The sequence below is a fragment of the Leucopleurus acutus genome (genome assembly GCF_964270905.1).
Source record: "Leucopleurus acutus genome assembly, chromosome: X".
Classification (NCBI taxonomy): domain Eukaryota; kingdom Metazoa; phylum Chordata; class Mammalia; order Artiodactyla; family Delphinidae; genus Leucopleurus; species Leucopleurus acutus.
In genome coordinates, this window is record NC_139148.1 from 33,314,276 (window position 1) to 33,332,276 (window position 18,001).

General features: G+C 42.5%; 1 protein-coding gene across 4 annotated transcripts in view; it reads right to left on the reverse strand.

The window, feature by feature from the left end:
• The window catches only part of SRPX (sushi repeat containing protein X-linked), a gene marked incomplete at both ends in the record, with an annotated part of 99,420 nt that overhangs the window by 18,455 nt on the left and 62,964 nt on the right, over positions 1-18,001 (reverse strand). For all 4 annotated transcript variants that reach the window (XM_082864759.1, XM_082864760.1, XM_082864758.1 and 1 more), the window contains 4 exons: positions 11,257-11,390; positions 12,857-13,036; positions 13,764-13,885; positions 17,319-17,445. In XM_082864759.1, coding sequence (XP_082720885.1) covers positions 11,257-11,390; positions 12,857-13,036; positions 13,764-13,885; positions 17,319-17,445 — 563 coding nt within the window. The remainder of the gene's footprint in view (positions 1-11,256; positions 11,391-12,856; positions 13,037-13,763; positions 13,886-17,318; positions 17,446-18,001) is intronic.

Sequence of the window (18,001 nt, forward strand, 5' to 3'; positions counted from 1 at the left end):
TCAATCCAAGAAAAAGATACAAGAATTATAAATATATATGCACCCAACATAGGAGCACCTCATATATAAGGCAAATACTAACAGTCATAAAAGGAGAAATTGACAGTAACAATAATCATGGGGGACTTTAACATACCATTTTCACCAATGGACAGATCATCCAGACAGAAAACCAATAAGGTACACAGGCCTTAAATGACATATTAGACCAGATGGACTTTATTGATATTTATAGAGCATTCCATACAAAAGCAGCAGAATACATGTTCTTCTCAAGTGCACATGGAACAATCTCCAGGATTGATCACATGCTGGGCCACAAAGCAAGCCTCGGTAAATTTAAAGAAAATTGACAACATACTGACAACAATGGACAACAAGCATATTTTCTAACCACAATGTGAGGAAATACTATAAAAAAACAAACACATGGAGGCTAAACAATATGCTACTAAACAACCAATGGATCACTGAAGAAATCAAAGAGGAAATGAAAAAACACCTAGAGACACACGAAAGCACCATGATCCAAAACCTATAGGACTCAGCAAAAGCAGTTCTAAGAGGGAAGTTTATAGCAATACAATCTTACCTCAGGAAAGAAGAAACATCTCAAATAAACAACCTAAGCTTACATCTAAAGCCACTACAGAGAAAGAACAAACAAAACCCAAAGTTAGCAGAAGGAAAGAAAAAATCAGAGCAGAAATAAATGAAACAGAGATGAAGAAAAGTTCAATGAAACTAAAAACTGGTTCTTTGAAAAGACAAACAAAATTGATAAGCCTTTAGCCAGACTCATCATGTAAAAAAGGGAGAGGGCCCAAATCAATACAATCAGAAATGAAAAAGAAGTTACAATGGACCCCACAGAAATACAAAGGATCCTAAGAGACTACTACAAGCAACTATATGCCAATAAAATGGACAACCTGGAAGAAACGGACAAATATTTAGAAAGGTACAACCTCCCAAGACTGAATCAGGAAGAAACAGAAAATATGAAGAGACCAACCACAAGTAATGAAATTTTAACTGTGATTTAAAAACTCCCAACAACCAAAGTGTAGGACCAGCTGGCTTCACAGAAGAATTTATCAAACATTTAGAGCAGAGTTAACACCTATCCTTCTGAAACTATTCCCAAAAAACTGCAGAAGTAGGAACACTCCCAAACTCATTCTATGAGGCCACCATCACACTGATACCAAAACTAGACAAAAATAGACAAAGATAACACACACACACACAAAATAACAGACCAATATCACTGATGAACATAGACACAAAAATCCTCAATAAAATACTAGCAAACCAAATCCAGCAATACATTAAAAGGATCATGCACAATGATCAAGTGGGATTTATCCCAGGTATGCAAGGATTTTTCAATATCTGCAAATCAATCAGTGTGATACACCACATCAACAATTTGAAGAATTAAAAATCATAAGATCATCTCAATAGATGCAGGAAAAGCTTCTGACAAAATTCAACACCATTTATGATAAAAACTCTCCAGAAAGTGGGCCATAGAGGGAAACTACCTCAACATAATAAAGGCCATATATGACAAACCTATAGCTAACATCATACTCAATGATGAAAAGCTGAAAGCATTTCCTCTAAGATCAGGAACAAGACAAGGATGCCCACACTCTTGCCACTTTTATTCGAAATAGACTTGGGGGCTTCCCTGGTGGCGCAGTGGTTGGGAGTCCGCCTGCCGATGCAGGGGACAAGGGTTTGTGCCCCGGTCCGGGAAGATCCCACATGCCGCAGAGCTGCTGGGCCTGTGAGCCATGGCCACTGAGCCTGCGCATCCGGAGCCTGTGCTCCGCAACGGGAGAGGCCACAACAGTGAGAGGCCCACGTACCGCAAAAAAAAAAAAAAAAAAAGAAAAAAAAGACTTGGAAGTCCTAGTCACAGCAATAAGAGAAGAAAAATAAAAACAATCCAAACTGGAAAAGAAGACTGTCACTGTTTGTAGATGACATGATATATATAGAGAGAGAATCCTAAAGATTCTACCAGAAAACTACTAGAGCTCATCAATGAATTCAGTAAAGTTGCAGGATACAAAATTAATACACAGAAGTCTGTTGCATTTCTATACACTAACAATGAAATATCAGAAAGAGAAATTAAAGCAACAATCCCACTTATCATTACATCAAGAAGAATAAAATACCTAGGAATAAACCTACCTAAGGAGGCAGAAGACCTGTACTCTGGAAACTATAAGATGCTGATGGAAGAAATTAAAGATGACACAAACAGTTGGAAAGATGTACCATGTACTTGGATTGGAAAAAATAATATTGTCAAAATTACTATACTAGGGCTTCCCTGGTGGCGCACTGGTTAAGAATCCACCTGCCAGTGCAGGGGACACGGGTTCGAGCCCTGGTCCAGGAAGATCCCACATGCCACAGAGCAACTAACCACAATGGGTTCGAGTTGTGTGCCACAACTACTGAAGCCCGCGTGCCTAGAGCCTGTGCTCCGCAACAAGAGAAGCCACCGCAATGAGAAGCCCATGCACCGCAATGAAGAGTAGCCTCAGCTCACCGCAACTAGAGAAAGCCCGCGGGCAGCAATGAAAGCCCAATGCAGCCAAAAATAAAGAAAGCAATAATTCAAAAAAATTTTACTATACTAACGAAAGCAATCTACAGATTCAGTGCAATCCCTATCAAATTACCAATGGCATTTTTCACAGAATTAGAACCAAAAAAAATCTTAAAATTTGTGTGGAGACACAAAAGACCCTGAATAGCGAAAGCAATCTTGAGAAAGAAAAATGGAGCTGGAGGAATCAGGCTCCCTAATTTCAGACTATATACTACAAGGCTACAGTCATCAAAATAGTATGGTACTGGCACAAAAACAGACATATAGATAAATCGAACAGTATAGAAAGCCCAGAAATAAACCCATGCACCTATGGTCAATTAATAGATGACAAAGGAGGCAAGAGTATACAATGGAGAAAAGATAGTCTGTTCAATAAATGGTGCTGGGAAAACTGGACAGGTACATGTAAAAAAAAATGAAATTAGAACATTATCTAATACCATACACAAAAATAAAATTAAAAAGGACTAAAGACCTAAATGTAAGACCAGATACCATAAAACTCTTACAGGAAAACAGGAAGAACACTCTGACATAAATTGCAGCAATATTTTTTTCTATCTGTCTCCCACAGTAATAGAAATAAAAATAAACAAATGGAACCTAGTTAAATTCAAAAGCTTTTGCACAGCAAAGGAAACAATAAACAAAAAGACAACCCACAGAATTGGAGAAAACATTTGCAAGCAATGCAACCTGCAAGGGATTAATCTCCAAAATTTATGAACAGTTCGTGCGGCTCAATATTAAACAAACAACCCAATCAAAAAATGGGCAGAAGACAGACCTAAATAGACATTTCCCCAAAGAAGCCATACAGATGGCCAAGAAGCATATGAAAAGATGCTCAACATCACTAACTATTAGAGAAATGCAAATCAAAACTACAATGAGATATCACCTCACACCAGTCAGAATAGCCATTATCAAAAAGTTTACAAACAATAAATGCTGGAGAGGGTGTGGAGAAAAGGAAACCCTCCTACACTGTGGGTGGGAATGTAAAATTGGTACAGCCACTATGGAGAAATTAAAGTATGGAGGTTCCTTAGAAAACTAAAAGTAGGGGCTTCCCTGGTGGCACAGTGGTTAAGAATCCGCCTGTCAATGCAGGGGACACGGGTTTGAGCCCTGGCCCAGGAAGATCCCACATGCTGCGGAGCAACTAAGCCTGTGCACCACAACTACTGAGCCTGCACTCTAGAGCCTGCGAGCCACAAATAGTGAGCCTACATGCCACAACTACTGAAGCCCTCATGCCCAGAGCCTGTGCTCTGCAACAAGAGAAGCCACAACAATGAGAAGCCCGTGCACCGCAACAAAGAATAGCCCCCGCTCACCACAACTAGAGAAAGCCCGCACAGAGCAACGAAGACCCAACACAGCCATAAATAAATAAATAAATAAATAAATTTATAAGGCAAAAAACCCCTAAAAACAGAGCTACCATATGATCCCGCAATCCCACTCCTGGGCATATAACTGGAGAAAAACATGGTTCAAAAGGATACATGCACCCCAATGTTCATTGCAGCTCTGTTTACAATAGCCAAGACATGGAAGGAACCTAAATGTCCATCGACAGATGAATGGATTAAGAAGATGAGGTACATATATACAATGTAATATTACTCAGCCATTAAAAAGAAAGAAATAATGCCATTTGCACTAACATGGAGGGACCTGGAGATTATCATACTAAGTAAAGTAAGTCAGAGAAAGACATATCATATGATATTGCTAACATACGGGATCTAAAAAAAAATGATACAAATGAACTTATTTACCAAACAGATATAGACTCACAGACTTAGAGAATGAACTTATGGTTACCAGGGAGGAACAGTAGGGGGGAGGGATAGAGTAGAAGTTTGGGATTGACAGGTACACACTGATATATTTAAAGTAGATAACCAACAAGGACCTACTGTATAGCACAGGAAACTCTGCTCAATATTCTATAATAACATAAATGGGAAAAGAATTTGCAAATGAATAGAAACATGTATAACTGAATTACTTTGCTGTACACCTGAAACTAGGACAACATTTTTAATCAACTTTATTCCAATATAAAATAAAAAAATTTTTAAAAGGTAACTTAGTAAAAAAAAAAATGGTAAAAATAACTAAAACTACAGTAATTTATTAGGTACACAATATTAAAAATTGTAACATCAATAACCTAAAATGTGAAGGGAGGAGAAGTTAAAGTATAAAGCTTAAGACTTTATTGAAGTTAAGGTGGTATTACTTTAAAATAGTGTGTTTTAATTTTAAGATTTTCTAGAATGTAAGCCTCATGGTAACAAGTGATACATCTGAATTACAAAGAATATGATAAAGCCAAGCATACTAGTACCTCACAACATCAAAACACAATAAAAGAAAGCAGGGTAAGAAGGAAAAATGGATCTAGAAAACAATCAGAAAACAATTAACAAAATGGCCTAAATCCTTATTTACCAATAATTACTTTAAATGTAAACAGATTCAGTTCTCCAAACGAGAAACAGAATAGCTAAATGGATTTTTTTAAAAAAAGATTCAATGATATGCTGCCTACAGGAATGACTTTAGCCTTCAAGACACACAGAGGCAGAGTAAATGGATGGAAAAATATTTTAAGCAAATAACTAAAAAGTCAGGGGTAGTTAAATCAGACAAAATAGGCTTTAATTTTTAAAACGGTAAAAGAAGACAAAGAAGGTGATTTTATAATGATAAAGGGATCAATATATCACGAAGTTATAAAGATTATAATTATTGATGTGCCCAACATTGGAAAACTGAAATATCAATACATGAAGCAAAAACTAACAGAGCTAAATAAAAGGAGAAGTAAACAGCAATACAGTAATAGTTGGGGACTTTAACACCCTACTTTCAACGATGGATAGATCATCCAGACAGAGAAATCAATAAGGTAAGAGCAAATTTGAACAACACTATAGACCAAATATAATCACAGAATATCCTATCCAACATCAGCAGTAAACACATTCTTCTCAAGTGCACACAAAACATTTTCTAGGATAGACCATATGTTAGGTCACAAAATAATTCTTAGAAAATTCAAGAAGACTGAAATCATACCAAGTATCTTCTCTGACCACATTGGTATGAAACTAGAAATCAGTAACAAGAGGAAACTGGAAATTCACGAATACATGGAAATTAAACAACATTCTCCTGAATAACATATGGATCAAAGAAATTAAAGGGGCAATAAAGTATCTTGAGACAAAAAGTGGAGAAACAACATACCAAAACTTATGGGATGCAGCAAAAGTAATTATAAGAGGGAAGTGCACAACAATAAAAACATTAAAAAGCAAGAAATTTCCCAAATAAACAACCTAACTATGCCTTAAGGAGCTAGAAAAAGAAACTGAGCCCAAAGTTATTAGCAAGAGGAAGGAAATAATGATTAGAGAAGAAATAAATGAAATTGAGAACAGAAAAACAATAGAAAACGTTAACCAAACTAAGAGTTGGTTCTTTGAAAAGATAAACAAATTTGACAATCCTTTAGCTAGACTAACCAAGGAAAAAAGAACTCAAATCAACAAAATTATACATGACAAAGAAGACATTACAACTGATACAACAGAAACACAAAGTTTATAAGAAGCTATTGTGAAGAGCTCTACACCAGTAAACTGGACAACCTAGAAGAAGTGGAAAAATTCTTAGAAACATACAAACTATCAAGAGTGAATCATGAAGGAATAGAAAGTCTAAATAGACCAATTACTAGTAAAGTGATTAAATAAGTAATCAAAAATCTCCCAGTGAAGAAAAGCCCAGGACCAGATAGCTTCACTAGTGAATTTTGCCAAACATTTAAAGAAGAATTAACACTAATCCTCAAACTCTGCCAAAAAAATAGAAAAGGAGGAAACACTTCCAAACCCATTTTATGAGGTCAGCATTACCTTGACACCAATGTCAGAAAAGGACACTATCAGAAAAATACAGATCCATAACCCTGATTAATATAGAAGCAAAAACTCTCAAAATACTAGCAAACTGAATTCAACAGCATATTAAAAGGATAATTCAGCATGACCAAGCGGAATTATACTTAGGATGCAATGATGGCTCAACATACACAAATCAATGTGATACATCAGATTAATAGAATGAAAAAAATCATCTCAATATATGGAGAAAAAGTATTTGACAAAATAGAACTTCTGTTCATGACTAAAAAAAACTCTGGTAGACAAAGAAGGTACCTCCCACAGTTTACATCATACTCAGTGGTGAAAAGCCAAAAGATTCTAATGGCATTTTTACATAAGTAGGGAAAAAAAGAACAATCCTAAAGTTTGTAGAGAACCACAAAAGACCCCTAAATAACCTAGCCATCCTTAGAGAATAGAACAAAGCAGGAGGCCTCACACTTTCTAATTTCAAGCTATACTATAAAGCTATGGTAATTCAAACAGTATGGTACTGGCCTAAAAACAAACAAAAAAATCAAATGGAACAGAACTGAGAGCCAAGAAATAAACCCAAGCATACACAGTCAACTAATATTTGACAAAAGAGCCAGGAATATTCAATGGAGAAAAGACAGTCTCTTTAATAATTGGTGCTGAAAAAACTGGATATTTACATGTAAAAAAATGAAAAAAAGCCCCTATCTTATACTACTTATAAAAAGGAACTTGAAGTGGATTAGAGACTTAAATGTAAGATCTGAAACCATGAAATTCCTAGATGAAAAAACAGGAAAAAGAGCTCCTTGATATAGGTCTTGGCAATGATTTTTGGAAATGACACCTTAAGCACTAGCAACAAAATGAAGAAAACAAGTGGGATTACATCAAACTAAGAAGCTTCTGCACAGTAAAAGAAACTATCAACACGTGAAAAGACAACCTACAAAATGGGGAAAAAAACCTGCAAACCATGTATCTGATAAGGGGTTAATATCCAAAATATCTAAAGAACTCATACAACTCAATAGCAAATAAATACATACTCTAATTTAAAAATGGGCAAAAGACCTTAATAGACATTTCTCCAAAGAAGATATATGAAAGGCCAACAGATACATGAAAAGATGCTCAATATCACTAGTCATTAGAAAAATGCAAATCAAAATCATGAGTTATCACCTCATGCCTATTAGGATGGCCATCGTCAAAAAGACACATAACAGCACTGCTGCTCTACATGGATGGAGCTTGTGTGCTGTTGGTGGGAATGTAAATTGGTGCAGACACTATGGAGAACAGTATGGAGGGTGCTCAGAAAATTAAAAATACAACTACCATATGATCCAGCAATTCCACTGCTGGGTATTTATCCAAAGAAAAACACTAACTTGAAAAGATATGAGCATCCCCATGTTCTCTGCAGCATTATTTACAATAGCCAAGCTATGCAAACAACCTCAATGTCCACTGATGGATGAATGGACGAGGAACATGTGATAGGTAGAATGGAACATTATTTAGCCACAGAAGAGTGAAATCTTGCCATCTGCAACATGGATGGACCTTGAGGGCATTATGTTAAGTGAAGTAAAAGAGGAAAAGGTAAATATCATATGATCTCTCTTACGTGTAGAATCTTAAAATAAAAAAAGAAAAACACTGAGCTCATGGATACAGAGAACAGATTGGTGTTCTCCTGAGGTGGGGGCTGGGGGTTGGGCAAAAATGGGTGAAGAGGGTCAAAAGGTACAATTTACAGTGATAAAATGAAAAAATTATGGGGACGCAATATACAGCTTGGTGACTCTAGTTAATAATACTGTACTGTATGTTTGAAAGTAGCTAGGGGAGTGGATCCTGAAAGTTCTCATCATGAGAAAAAAAATTTTCGCCACTAGGTATGGTGATGGGTGTTAAATGGACTACTGTGGTGATCGTTTTGCAATATATACAAGTATTGAATCGTTATGTTGTACATCTGAAACTAATGTTATATGTCCATCATACCTCAATTTTAAAAGAAAGAAAATGGGGCTTCCCTGGTGGTGCAGTGGTTGAGAGTCCGCCTGCCGATGCAGGGGACATGGGTTCGTGCCCCGGTCCGGGAAGATCCCACATGCCGCGGAGCGGCTGGGCCCGTGAGCCATGGCCGCTGGGCCTGTGCGTCCGGAGCCTGTGCTCCGCAACGGGAGAGGCCGCAACAGTGATAGGCCCGCGTACCGCAAAAAAAAAAAAAAAAAAAAAAAGTTCCAGCCCCCAGAGCTGGCTCTTCGCAAGAGCCTCGGGAACGTGACCCACTCAACCATATGCCAGAAAATCTCATCGGGAATGCCAATGGCAGTAAGGGAACAAAAAAGTAATTTAAGATGAATATGACTAAATGGGAAAAGAAAATTTAAACTGCTGAATTATTAGAACACCAAGTTTTTATTACAGTTCCACTGAAATATCTCTGGGGTGACAGAATTGGTAGACAAGTTAGAAAAGGTAGAAATATACATTTTTATTATTCTAACTGAATCACATAAGCCAATCAAACCTTTCCTTGAAGGCTCTGCTTAAAATGCCAATGTAAATATGTTGAGGGGGTCATATATAAACACCTTGGTAGCAAATATCTTATCCAACTAGTTGATTAGTAATTTAGCAAGTACCTGAAGGAATAGGACAGACTAGGGCAGGGGTAAGCCAACATTTTCTGTAAAGGGCCAGATAGTAAAGGTTTTAGGTTTCATGGGGCTGGATGGTCTCTGTCCTAACTACTCAGCAGTGCCTTTGTGGTGCTAAAGCAGCCATACAGAATGCATAAACGCATGAGCCTCGGCTGTGCTTCAATAAAATTTTACTTACAAAAGCCATAGTTTGCCAAACAGAGGAAAAGCAAGTTGTCTGGCTTTTTCATTTTTCCATGGAACTAAGAAGAGGTCAGGGGACTTCCCTGGTGGCAGAGTGGTTGGGAATCCGCCTGCCATTGCAGGCGACACAGGTTAGATCCCTGGGCCAGGAAGATCCCACATGCCGCAGAGCAACTAAGCCTGTGCACCACAACTAGTAAGCCTGCACTCTAGAGCCCTCGAGCCACAACTGCTGAAGCCCGTGTGCCCTAGAGCCCACGCACCACAACTACTGAGCCCACGCACTGCAACTACTGAAGCCCACATGCTCTAGGGCCCGCGTGCCGCAACTACTGAGCCTGCATGCTGCAACTACTGAAGCCTGCGTGCCTAAAGCCTGTGTTCCGCAAGAAGAGAAGCTACCACAGTGAGAAGCCTGCGCACTGCAACAAAGAGTAGCCCCTCCTCACCACAACTAGAGAAAAGCCCGCATGCAGCAACGAATTTCCAATGCAGCCAAAAGAAAAAAAAAAAGGAGAGAGGGAAAGAAAAGGTCAGGAAACGTATGGTTGTGAAATAGAGCCTGCAAGGCCAATTTCCCACACAATGGAGTGGTGCGGGCTTGTGCTAACCAAAGAGCAACTCCCTAGCCGGGATGAGGCGACACAAGGTGGAGGTCAGGTGGCAGGGATTGGGGTTAAAGACGAGATGAATTGGGTTCCTATCAAAGGAGCCCAAAATGTTTTATATGGCTCTTCAGAGTTCATGGGAAGTCCAAGTACGTGGGGAGAATAAACAAAGTTTTATCATTATGCATTGTCTTAATGCTGAAACGAGAAGTTAAATTGTAGCCTTTGATTAAACCAAGATTGTTCTAAAAACCTAGTTCTATTCACTGTAATACATGAATGAAACATTCCTCCCCAAATGTGCAGCACCGTGTCCATGACCCAGCATAACATCCTACCTCTTTAGCATTCAATCAGACTGGCCACTCTTATTGACAACACGCTTCAGGACAGAAATCAAACAAGTTCTAATTCAATCCTTTCAGTTTCTAGCTTGTTTGGTTTTTTCCCCAAAAGACACTGGTTGCCTCATTCTGTAGCTACAAAACTTACACAGCTAAAAAGGGCACATTCCCTAGCAAAGCGCCCCCCATCAAACTTTGAAGTTCTTAGGAATCACCTGAAGGTCTTGTTAAAATGTAGTTTCTGATCCAGCAGGTCTGGGATGGGGATCGAGAATTTGCATTTCTAACAAGCTCCCAGGTCATACTGACGCTGCTGGTTCACAGAGCACACCTGGAGAACCGCTTCTCTAAAGGATGGTTACCCCTCTCTGAGGAGCTCTGCGAGAGCTGGGGAAGCTCCCTGCAGCAGGATGTGGGGCCTGAGGGCTCCTAGACAGACCCCCTCTCCTCCCTGGAGCCAGCCTTTAGGGCCAACAACTGCTTGATCGCCTCCCTCGCAGGCATATCCTGGACGGGTTCAGCCTCCCTCGCAGGCATATCCTGGGCGGGTTCAGCAAAGACAATTTGCTCTTTGGCTGAACCTGGACAGCATGTCAATTAGGCTTATTAGTGAAGACCACCAAACCTCATTAGTTGGAAAATGATTGAGTTAGCTCTGGGGAGTCAATGTTAATTAGGTTATGCCCCAGAGCCAGAAATGAACGGGGGGGGGGGCGGGGGGGGGGAGTTCTGCAGTGCCGGTTCCTGAAGCTCCCAGGAAATGGATGAGGCACTGAATCTGGCCTTTGCTTTTAATGAAATGACTGGGCCCTTCCTGTGCAGAGGTCTCCCTCCCGCCTTGGCCCTGCTGCAAGGACTCACCTGCAGCATTCCCAGCTGCAGCCGGTAGAGGAGGTTTCGGGCTGTGGGCGTGGACACGATGAGCAGTCTTCTTTTCTCATAAAACTGATCCAGAAGCGCAGCGGCTGTTCTGACGCCGACATTGACGTTCATGGCTGTAATCAGAAATGGCCAGACAGGTCAGAAACTCTCTACTGGTTCTGGCTCAACACGGCCTGTGATGAGACACAGAACCATATGTGTAAGAAGTAAACCCTGAGATAAAGATTCAACTAGAAATATTAGTTTATTCGGGAGGTGGCCCCAAGGAGCACTGGGTTGGGGAGTGGGGAAGCGTGTTAGTTTCCTCTCGCTGCTATCACTGGTCACCACAAACCCCGTGGCTTAACAAACACACATTCTCTTACAATCCTGGCGGTCCGAAGTTTGGGACGGGTTTCACTGGGGTAAAGGCGAGGTTGTTGGCTCGTAGCCTTTCCCCCACCTTCAAAGCCAGCAGCACAGCATCTTCCAGCCTCTCTCCTCTCCGACCTCTGCTCCCCTCGTCGTTTTCTCTGACTCTGAGAGCCCGTCTGCCTCCCTCTTATAAGGACGCTTGTGATTGCATTGAGCCCACCTGGATAATCCACGCTCTTCTCCCCATCTCAAAATCCTTAACTTAATTACATCTTCAAAGTGCCTTCTGCTACGTAACCTAATATATTCACAGGTTCTGGGGATGAGGATGTGGGTATGTTTGCTAGGCCTGGGGGGTGGGCATTCCTCTCCTGCCTCAGGAAATGAGACAGGGAAGGAAAGAGGGATGTTCTTTGTACTTTGATGTATGAAATTGAAGAGCCTCAGGCATTTAGCTGAGGACGTGTCTGTGTCTCTCTGTCTCTGTCTCTCAGCTAACTCTGAGTGGCTGGGATTAAAGGGAAAGCATAAAGATGAGAACGTACCAGGAAACGAGAAAACAGTGAAGTATAGAAATAAAAGACATGTCTGGAATTTTCTGGCCAGCCCAAATTTCACAGTATGATCACTACCCAGCCCAATCTGTGTTCCTCAGTAATAACTGACAGGTATTGAGAGTTGACCCTGTGCCGGGCCCCGCTCAATTCCACTGTTGAATAGATGACCTCATTTAATACTTACAACCACTCCAGGAGTGGGCAAAGTATTATCCTCCTCCTTTGACATTAGGAGGAAAGATTCCAAATGCCCAAGGTCTGCGGGACTTTCCAGCCAGTGCTGCAAAGCAGGCATTCTATCATCTGTGCGCAGCAGTGTACTGGCTTTGTAAAAAAGATCCTTACATTTGTAGAAGGGAGGAACAAGGGTACAGACTGTGCTGATTCATAGTGCCGCTGATTCATAATGGGCTCTGGGCTCCCACCTCCAGCTTCCTCCTTACAGGACATGAGCGAGAAATCAGAAGATAGGCAGAGGCACAGGAGGAGGGCAGGTGAGGTGGGCTGCCCGGGGATCCGAGGACTGTTTTCACCCATCCGATGAAGAGGGCTGGCACCGAACCTTTCACGGTATACAGAGCGAAGCCCTCCCTCCTCCCTGTACTGGAAATCTGGGCCAAAGGGTCTTCAGGGTCTGCTGCTGGCTGGAGAGAGGGCTGCCCTCGTACCTGCACAGGTGGGCTCTGTGCCAGACCAGGCCAGGTTGGACTGACACACTCGGGCAGGGCTCCCCTGGAGCTCGTAGCCTCCGATGCAGGAGAATTCACAGGTGGCCCCGTAATTATCGCCGTCGCTGGAGCACTTCATGTAGCCATTCTCTGGGGCGTTGAGTTTGCCGCAGCGTCTGACTGTGTGGGACACAAGCCCAGAGGGGGCTCAGTGCTGAGCTCCCCGCCACGAAGTAACCAGGGAAGGGGAGGGTTCAGAAGCACCAGAAAACGAGCGAGGGGGCAGGCATGGGGGCAGGCATAGCTCTCTGGCCAGTGGGTGGGCCTTGGGATGGTCATTGTTCATACTAACAAGACCACTGAGATGAACTGATTTAGCCCCCTGTGTTCTAGATGAGAAGAATAAGGAGAAGAATAAGGAGGAAGGATGGTTAGTTAAGTAACTGCCCATTGAGGCATAAAATAAACCTTTTTTTTCAGGTAGACCAAGAGTTCTAGAACACCAAGAACATGGTCTCCTGGTGACCCCAGCTGGGGCGGGGGGGGGTTCTCCTAACCTCCTTCATATCAGTAGAAGGACTTACAGGCTTTAGCTGGTCACCGAAACCCAGGGGTGGAAAAGTTATTGAATAATACTCTTCTGGGACAGCCAGCTGTGGGCTCACGTGAGACAAACTCACTGCTCTCTCGGACTCCTTCAATCTGCCAGCACTGGACCTCATCCGGATCGGAATTGTGAAATTCAGGCATTAAGATAGCACCCTTCCCCTAGCCTCATGATCAGAGGCGAATCCAGAGCTGGCTAGTCTCCCTCTGGCAGTGGCCACTCACAGAGGGTTCTTGCTTAAGGCTCTGTTTCCCTTTGTTCTTATAAAGAGAGAAAAAAGCCAAGAACCAGTCATCTTACCTCTTACTTTAACTCGAAATTTGCAAATGCCCTTGTTCTCAGCTCTGTCATACACTGTGTATTGGATCTTGTGGTCTCCTTCTGGAAAATGTGAGCCTGGGGGTAGGCCTTTTAGGATAACACTTAAAGGGGGAAAAAAAATCAGAAACAGCAAAGATGATCATTGTAGGCCTAGCAACAACTGGGCCGTGATGGGTGTAATGATCAAAGAGGGGGCATCACGGGCATTTGTTGAGTACCCATTCTGCCCAAGATACAGAGACTCCAAGGGACAGCCATTAGACCAGTTTTACTACTTGAATTCTCAAAGAATAGAATTTCCTGAGCTTTACGCTGTTTTGGAAGAGCGGTTTGAGACCAGAAAAATGGAAGTCCCCAATTCCTGGGAAGTTCAGATTTATTTTTCTCGTTGGAATGTAGAACAGAGGATGGGGGATGCTCAGAACACAGGGCCCAACTCTTCCTTCCTTTGTTCCAAGGGGGACCTGCATTGCCTCCCTGTTGGGAGAATGAAGGAATTTCCTGTGAGGAAAATCATTTGAGAGGGAAGTCCAAGCACTCATTGGCAACTTGGGCCTGCAGGGGGCGCTAGAACTTTCTCTGCTTTTTCTATCTGGGTGGAGACCTTTCCTGAGCAAAAGGCAAGTTCACTGTGATTCCTTGGTGATCCTAATAATAATAATAACTTAAGTTATTATTATTAATAATAAGTTATTATTATTATTGTTCTTTGCACATACATAAACCTTATACATGTCAGGCATGGTTCTAGGCATTTTACATATATTAGTTTATTTAATCCTCACAACAACCCCATGAGGTAGGCATTATTATCCCCATTTCACAGATGAGGAAATTGAGGCACCAAAAGATCAAGGAACTTGCCCAAGGTCACACAGCATGGGTGACTCCTGCATCTTTCTTCTTGGTTGTCTGATAAGAACATCAGTAGGTACAACATGATCAAATGCCAGGTTTTGTTTGTTTTTCAATAGATAATTTCCCTTCTCTCTATACTTCTTAGAAATAATGAGAAATATTGGCTAATAACAGGCATGTGAAATTATCACTGTCACCATTGAGGAGAACCTTCCACATAGGTGGACAAGGTACCTGTTTACTTGTAAAAGGGTGAAGTGAGGGGTGTTAGGAAAGTGCCAGAAATCCCACCATTAGAGACACGTCACTTTGAACCTTAGATGCTTTAAGGTCCTCAAGAAGCACAATTTAAAAGCAGATAAACCTGAAAGGAATCAGACTTCCAATGTGAGCGGCTGCTCACCTCTTGGAGACACTCTTTCATCTGACATGCAAATAACAGTCATAAGGAGTAACTAAGGGAGCTCATAGGAAGCACTTGTCTCAGTGCCTGACACTAGAACCTTCCCTCCTAGAAGGGGACTATATAACAGGAGCTTCCAAAACACACGGGGAAGAGGAATGTCAGAGAAGCAAGGAGGCCAAGCAAGAGCTGAAAAGGGGACAAGACGGCCTTCTCTGAACCCCTCCTTCTGCCCAAGGAAGCGTCCTGCTCCACGCCTCCGCCGGCTCTGAGCTGTAGAGCTCAGGAAGCCGACAGCTGCTCTGAACAGAGGCGTCGGGGCTACTAAGATGCGCCTTCAAAATGTCACATTTCTGGGCTTCCCTGGTGGTGCAGTGGTTGAGAGTCCGCCTGCTGATGCAGGGGACACGGGTTCGTGCCCCGGTCCGGGAAGATCCCACATGCCGCGGAGCGGCTGGGCCCGTGAGCCATGGCCGCTGAGCCTGCGCAGCCGGAGCCTGTGCTCCGCGACGGGAGAGGCCACAACAGTGAGAGGCCCGCGTACCGCAAAAAAAAAAAAAAAAAGTCACATTTCTAACCATAACACACAGGTTACCCACAGACATGCCAAGGTGAATATCCTTGTTTGATAGTCATCTGATGACCTGATATTGTGTGTTTATTATACCAGATTTCAATAGCAATCACAGTTGTGAAAAAAATGTAAGAAACTATTATGGGCTAGGGGTTAGCCAGGCATTGTGCTGGGTCCCAAAAGATTCAACGATAGTTAAAACCCAATCCCTGATTCTATCAACTGTGATTTATTTTTTCATCCCAATTGCCTAAAGTTTCTCCTTAGGGGTTTGTGACATGTGTATACAACAACAAATAAATACTTTTCTTAATACTCAAAGTTTATCTTTGAGGAGTTACAAGGGGAAACATAACAATTATGATCTAAGCTAGATGGTGCACAGGGAGATCATTATCAGGCTGCAGGAACAAAATGTCCTGCTACGGGTGAGAGACTCAGGCTCTTGCTAGTAGAAGATGTTCTATTATGGCTAATAATTGCTTTAAAACATTTCCTCTTGCCCAGCCTGGGTTGACAGGATTCTAGAAAGTCTTTCCCTGCTGGATGGCTCACCAGGGGGTAAGTCAGAGGTATTCTTTGCCCACAGATGGAAACTCGGTAAGGAGGTCTAGCAGGACGGTGAGCTTTAAGGCCTGGATGTGAACGTGCTGACATGAAGTAGTGGCCTTCAGGGAAGGTGGGGGCCCAGCAAATAGCCGCAGGGGCACAGGCCCATATGCTAGATTAGAACAACATGTGGCTGAACTTCACCGAAGGGAACCACCCATTTTTAAAAACATTTGGGATGTATTTCAAACTACTCATGCAGTTGGTCCTGGAGAATGGGGGAAAGGAAGAAGGCAGAAGACCCCGTCTCTTTTTTCTTTCTTTCTTTTTTTTTTTTTTTGCGGTACGCGGGCCTCTCACTGTTGTGGCCTCTCCCGCTGCGGAGCACAGGCTCCAGTCGCGCAGGCTCAGCGGCCATGGCTCACGGGCCCAGCCGCTCCGCGGCATGTGGGATCCTCCCGGACCGGGACACGAACCCGTGTCCCCTGCATCGGCAGGTGGACTCTCAACCACTGCGCCACCAGGGAAGCCCCCGTCTCTCTCTTTTTTTTTAAGCTGCTTCTTTAAGTGTTTAATGTGGTTGCAAGTTTTAAAAAATAAAAATCAAATGTTTTGAAAGAAGCAGGTGCCAAAACACAAGGGATAGACTCACAGAGCACAAGGGGGGCAACATCGGGCTCCACCTGGGAGACACAGAGGTTCCCAGCGAGGTGGTGGCTTAGGAAGGTCTGGGGAGGGGCCCCTGGCAGGCAATGGGGGTGAGTCTATCCCTGAATTTACCAGTTGGCTTCCTCTTCCTCCTTCCGTCTCTTCTCCTCCCTTCTTCCCACCACCCCGTTGTCTTACTTCCTTTCTTTCCTTTAACAGATATTTACTGAGTACCAACTAGGTGCTAGGCATGGTTCTGGGCATTAGGGATATGGCAGCGAACATACTGTAGTGGAGACAGGCAATAAACAAATACGAAAGTGAAAAATATAGTATGTCGGACGGTGAAGAAAAATAAAGAAATGAATGAGGAATGGCTGAAAGAGTGCTGTACTGAGTCTGAAAGCATAAATTGACCAGCATAGATACACTTCCTGACTCTGGGTAGTGAATGTCTCACATAAAAGAGGCAGCATCATTCCAGCTGCCAAGTTGCACTTACTCAGTGAGAATGCCATCTGCTGTGTCTCTTCCCTCAGGGGTCTCCCAGGACACCCGGACTGTCAATTTATTGGGTTCCGCAATGCGCTCCTTCACACTTGGGCACTTGATTCTAGGAGGTTCTATATCTGCAAACAGAACCAGAATATTCTCGCCATCAGCAGGGAATATCTCATCAACCTGGGGTTCAACACCCAGCATTTGACATGCCCAAAGGTCTAGGTGCTCCCCACTTTTGAAGGGTTTCTTCACCCCTCTGTATTTCTCTTCCCTCCCTTCATCTTGCCCCTTCTTGCCTGCTGAGTTTTAAAGATTGAGTACTCACCTGCGCATTGCTAAACCTGCAATCAGCTGGCCTTGCTAGGTGTCTCGTGGGGTAATTTATTAGCTACAGCAACTTCTTCCCCAGACTTCCAAACTCTGCCTGCTGACTTGGCAATATGGCAGTTACTCAACTAGAAGTCATTCAGCCATTGTGAGTCCCTCCCGCTTTAAAGACAGCGTCATAGGAGACTAGAGAAAGGTGCCTTAGGTATCGTCTAGTTCCATTCAATTCAAGGCAACAAATCTTTAGTGAGTACCTGCCTTCCCCAAGGCATCATTCTAACTGCTGGGTTTGGGCAGGCACAAAGGCAAGAGAACCATGTACTTCTCAGAGTCTACAGTCTGTTGGGGGATTATGTT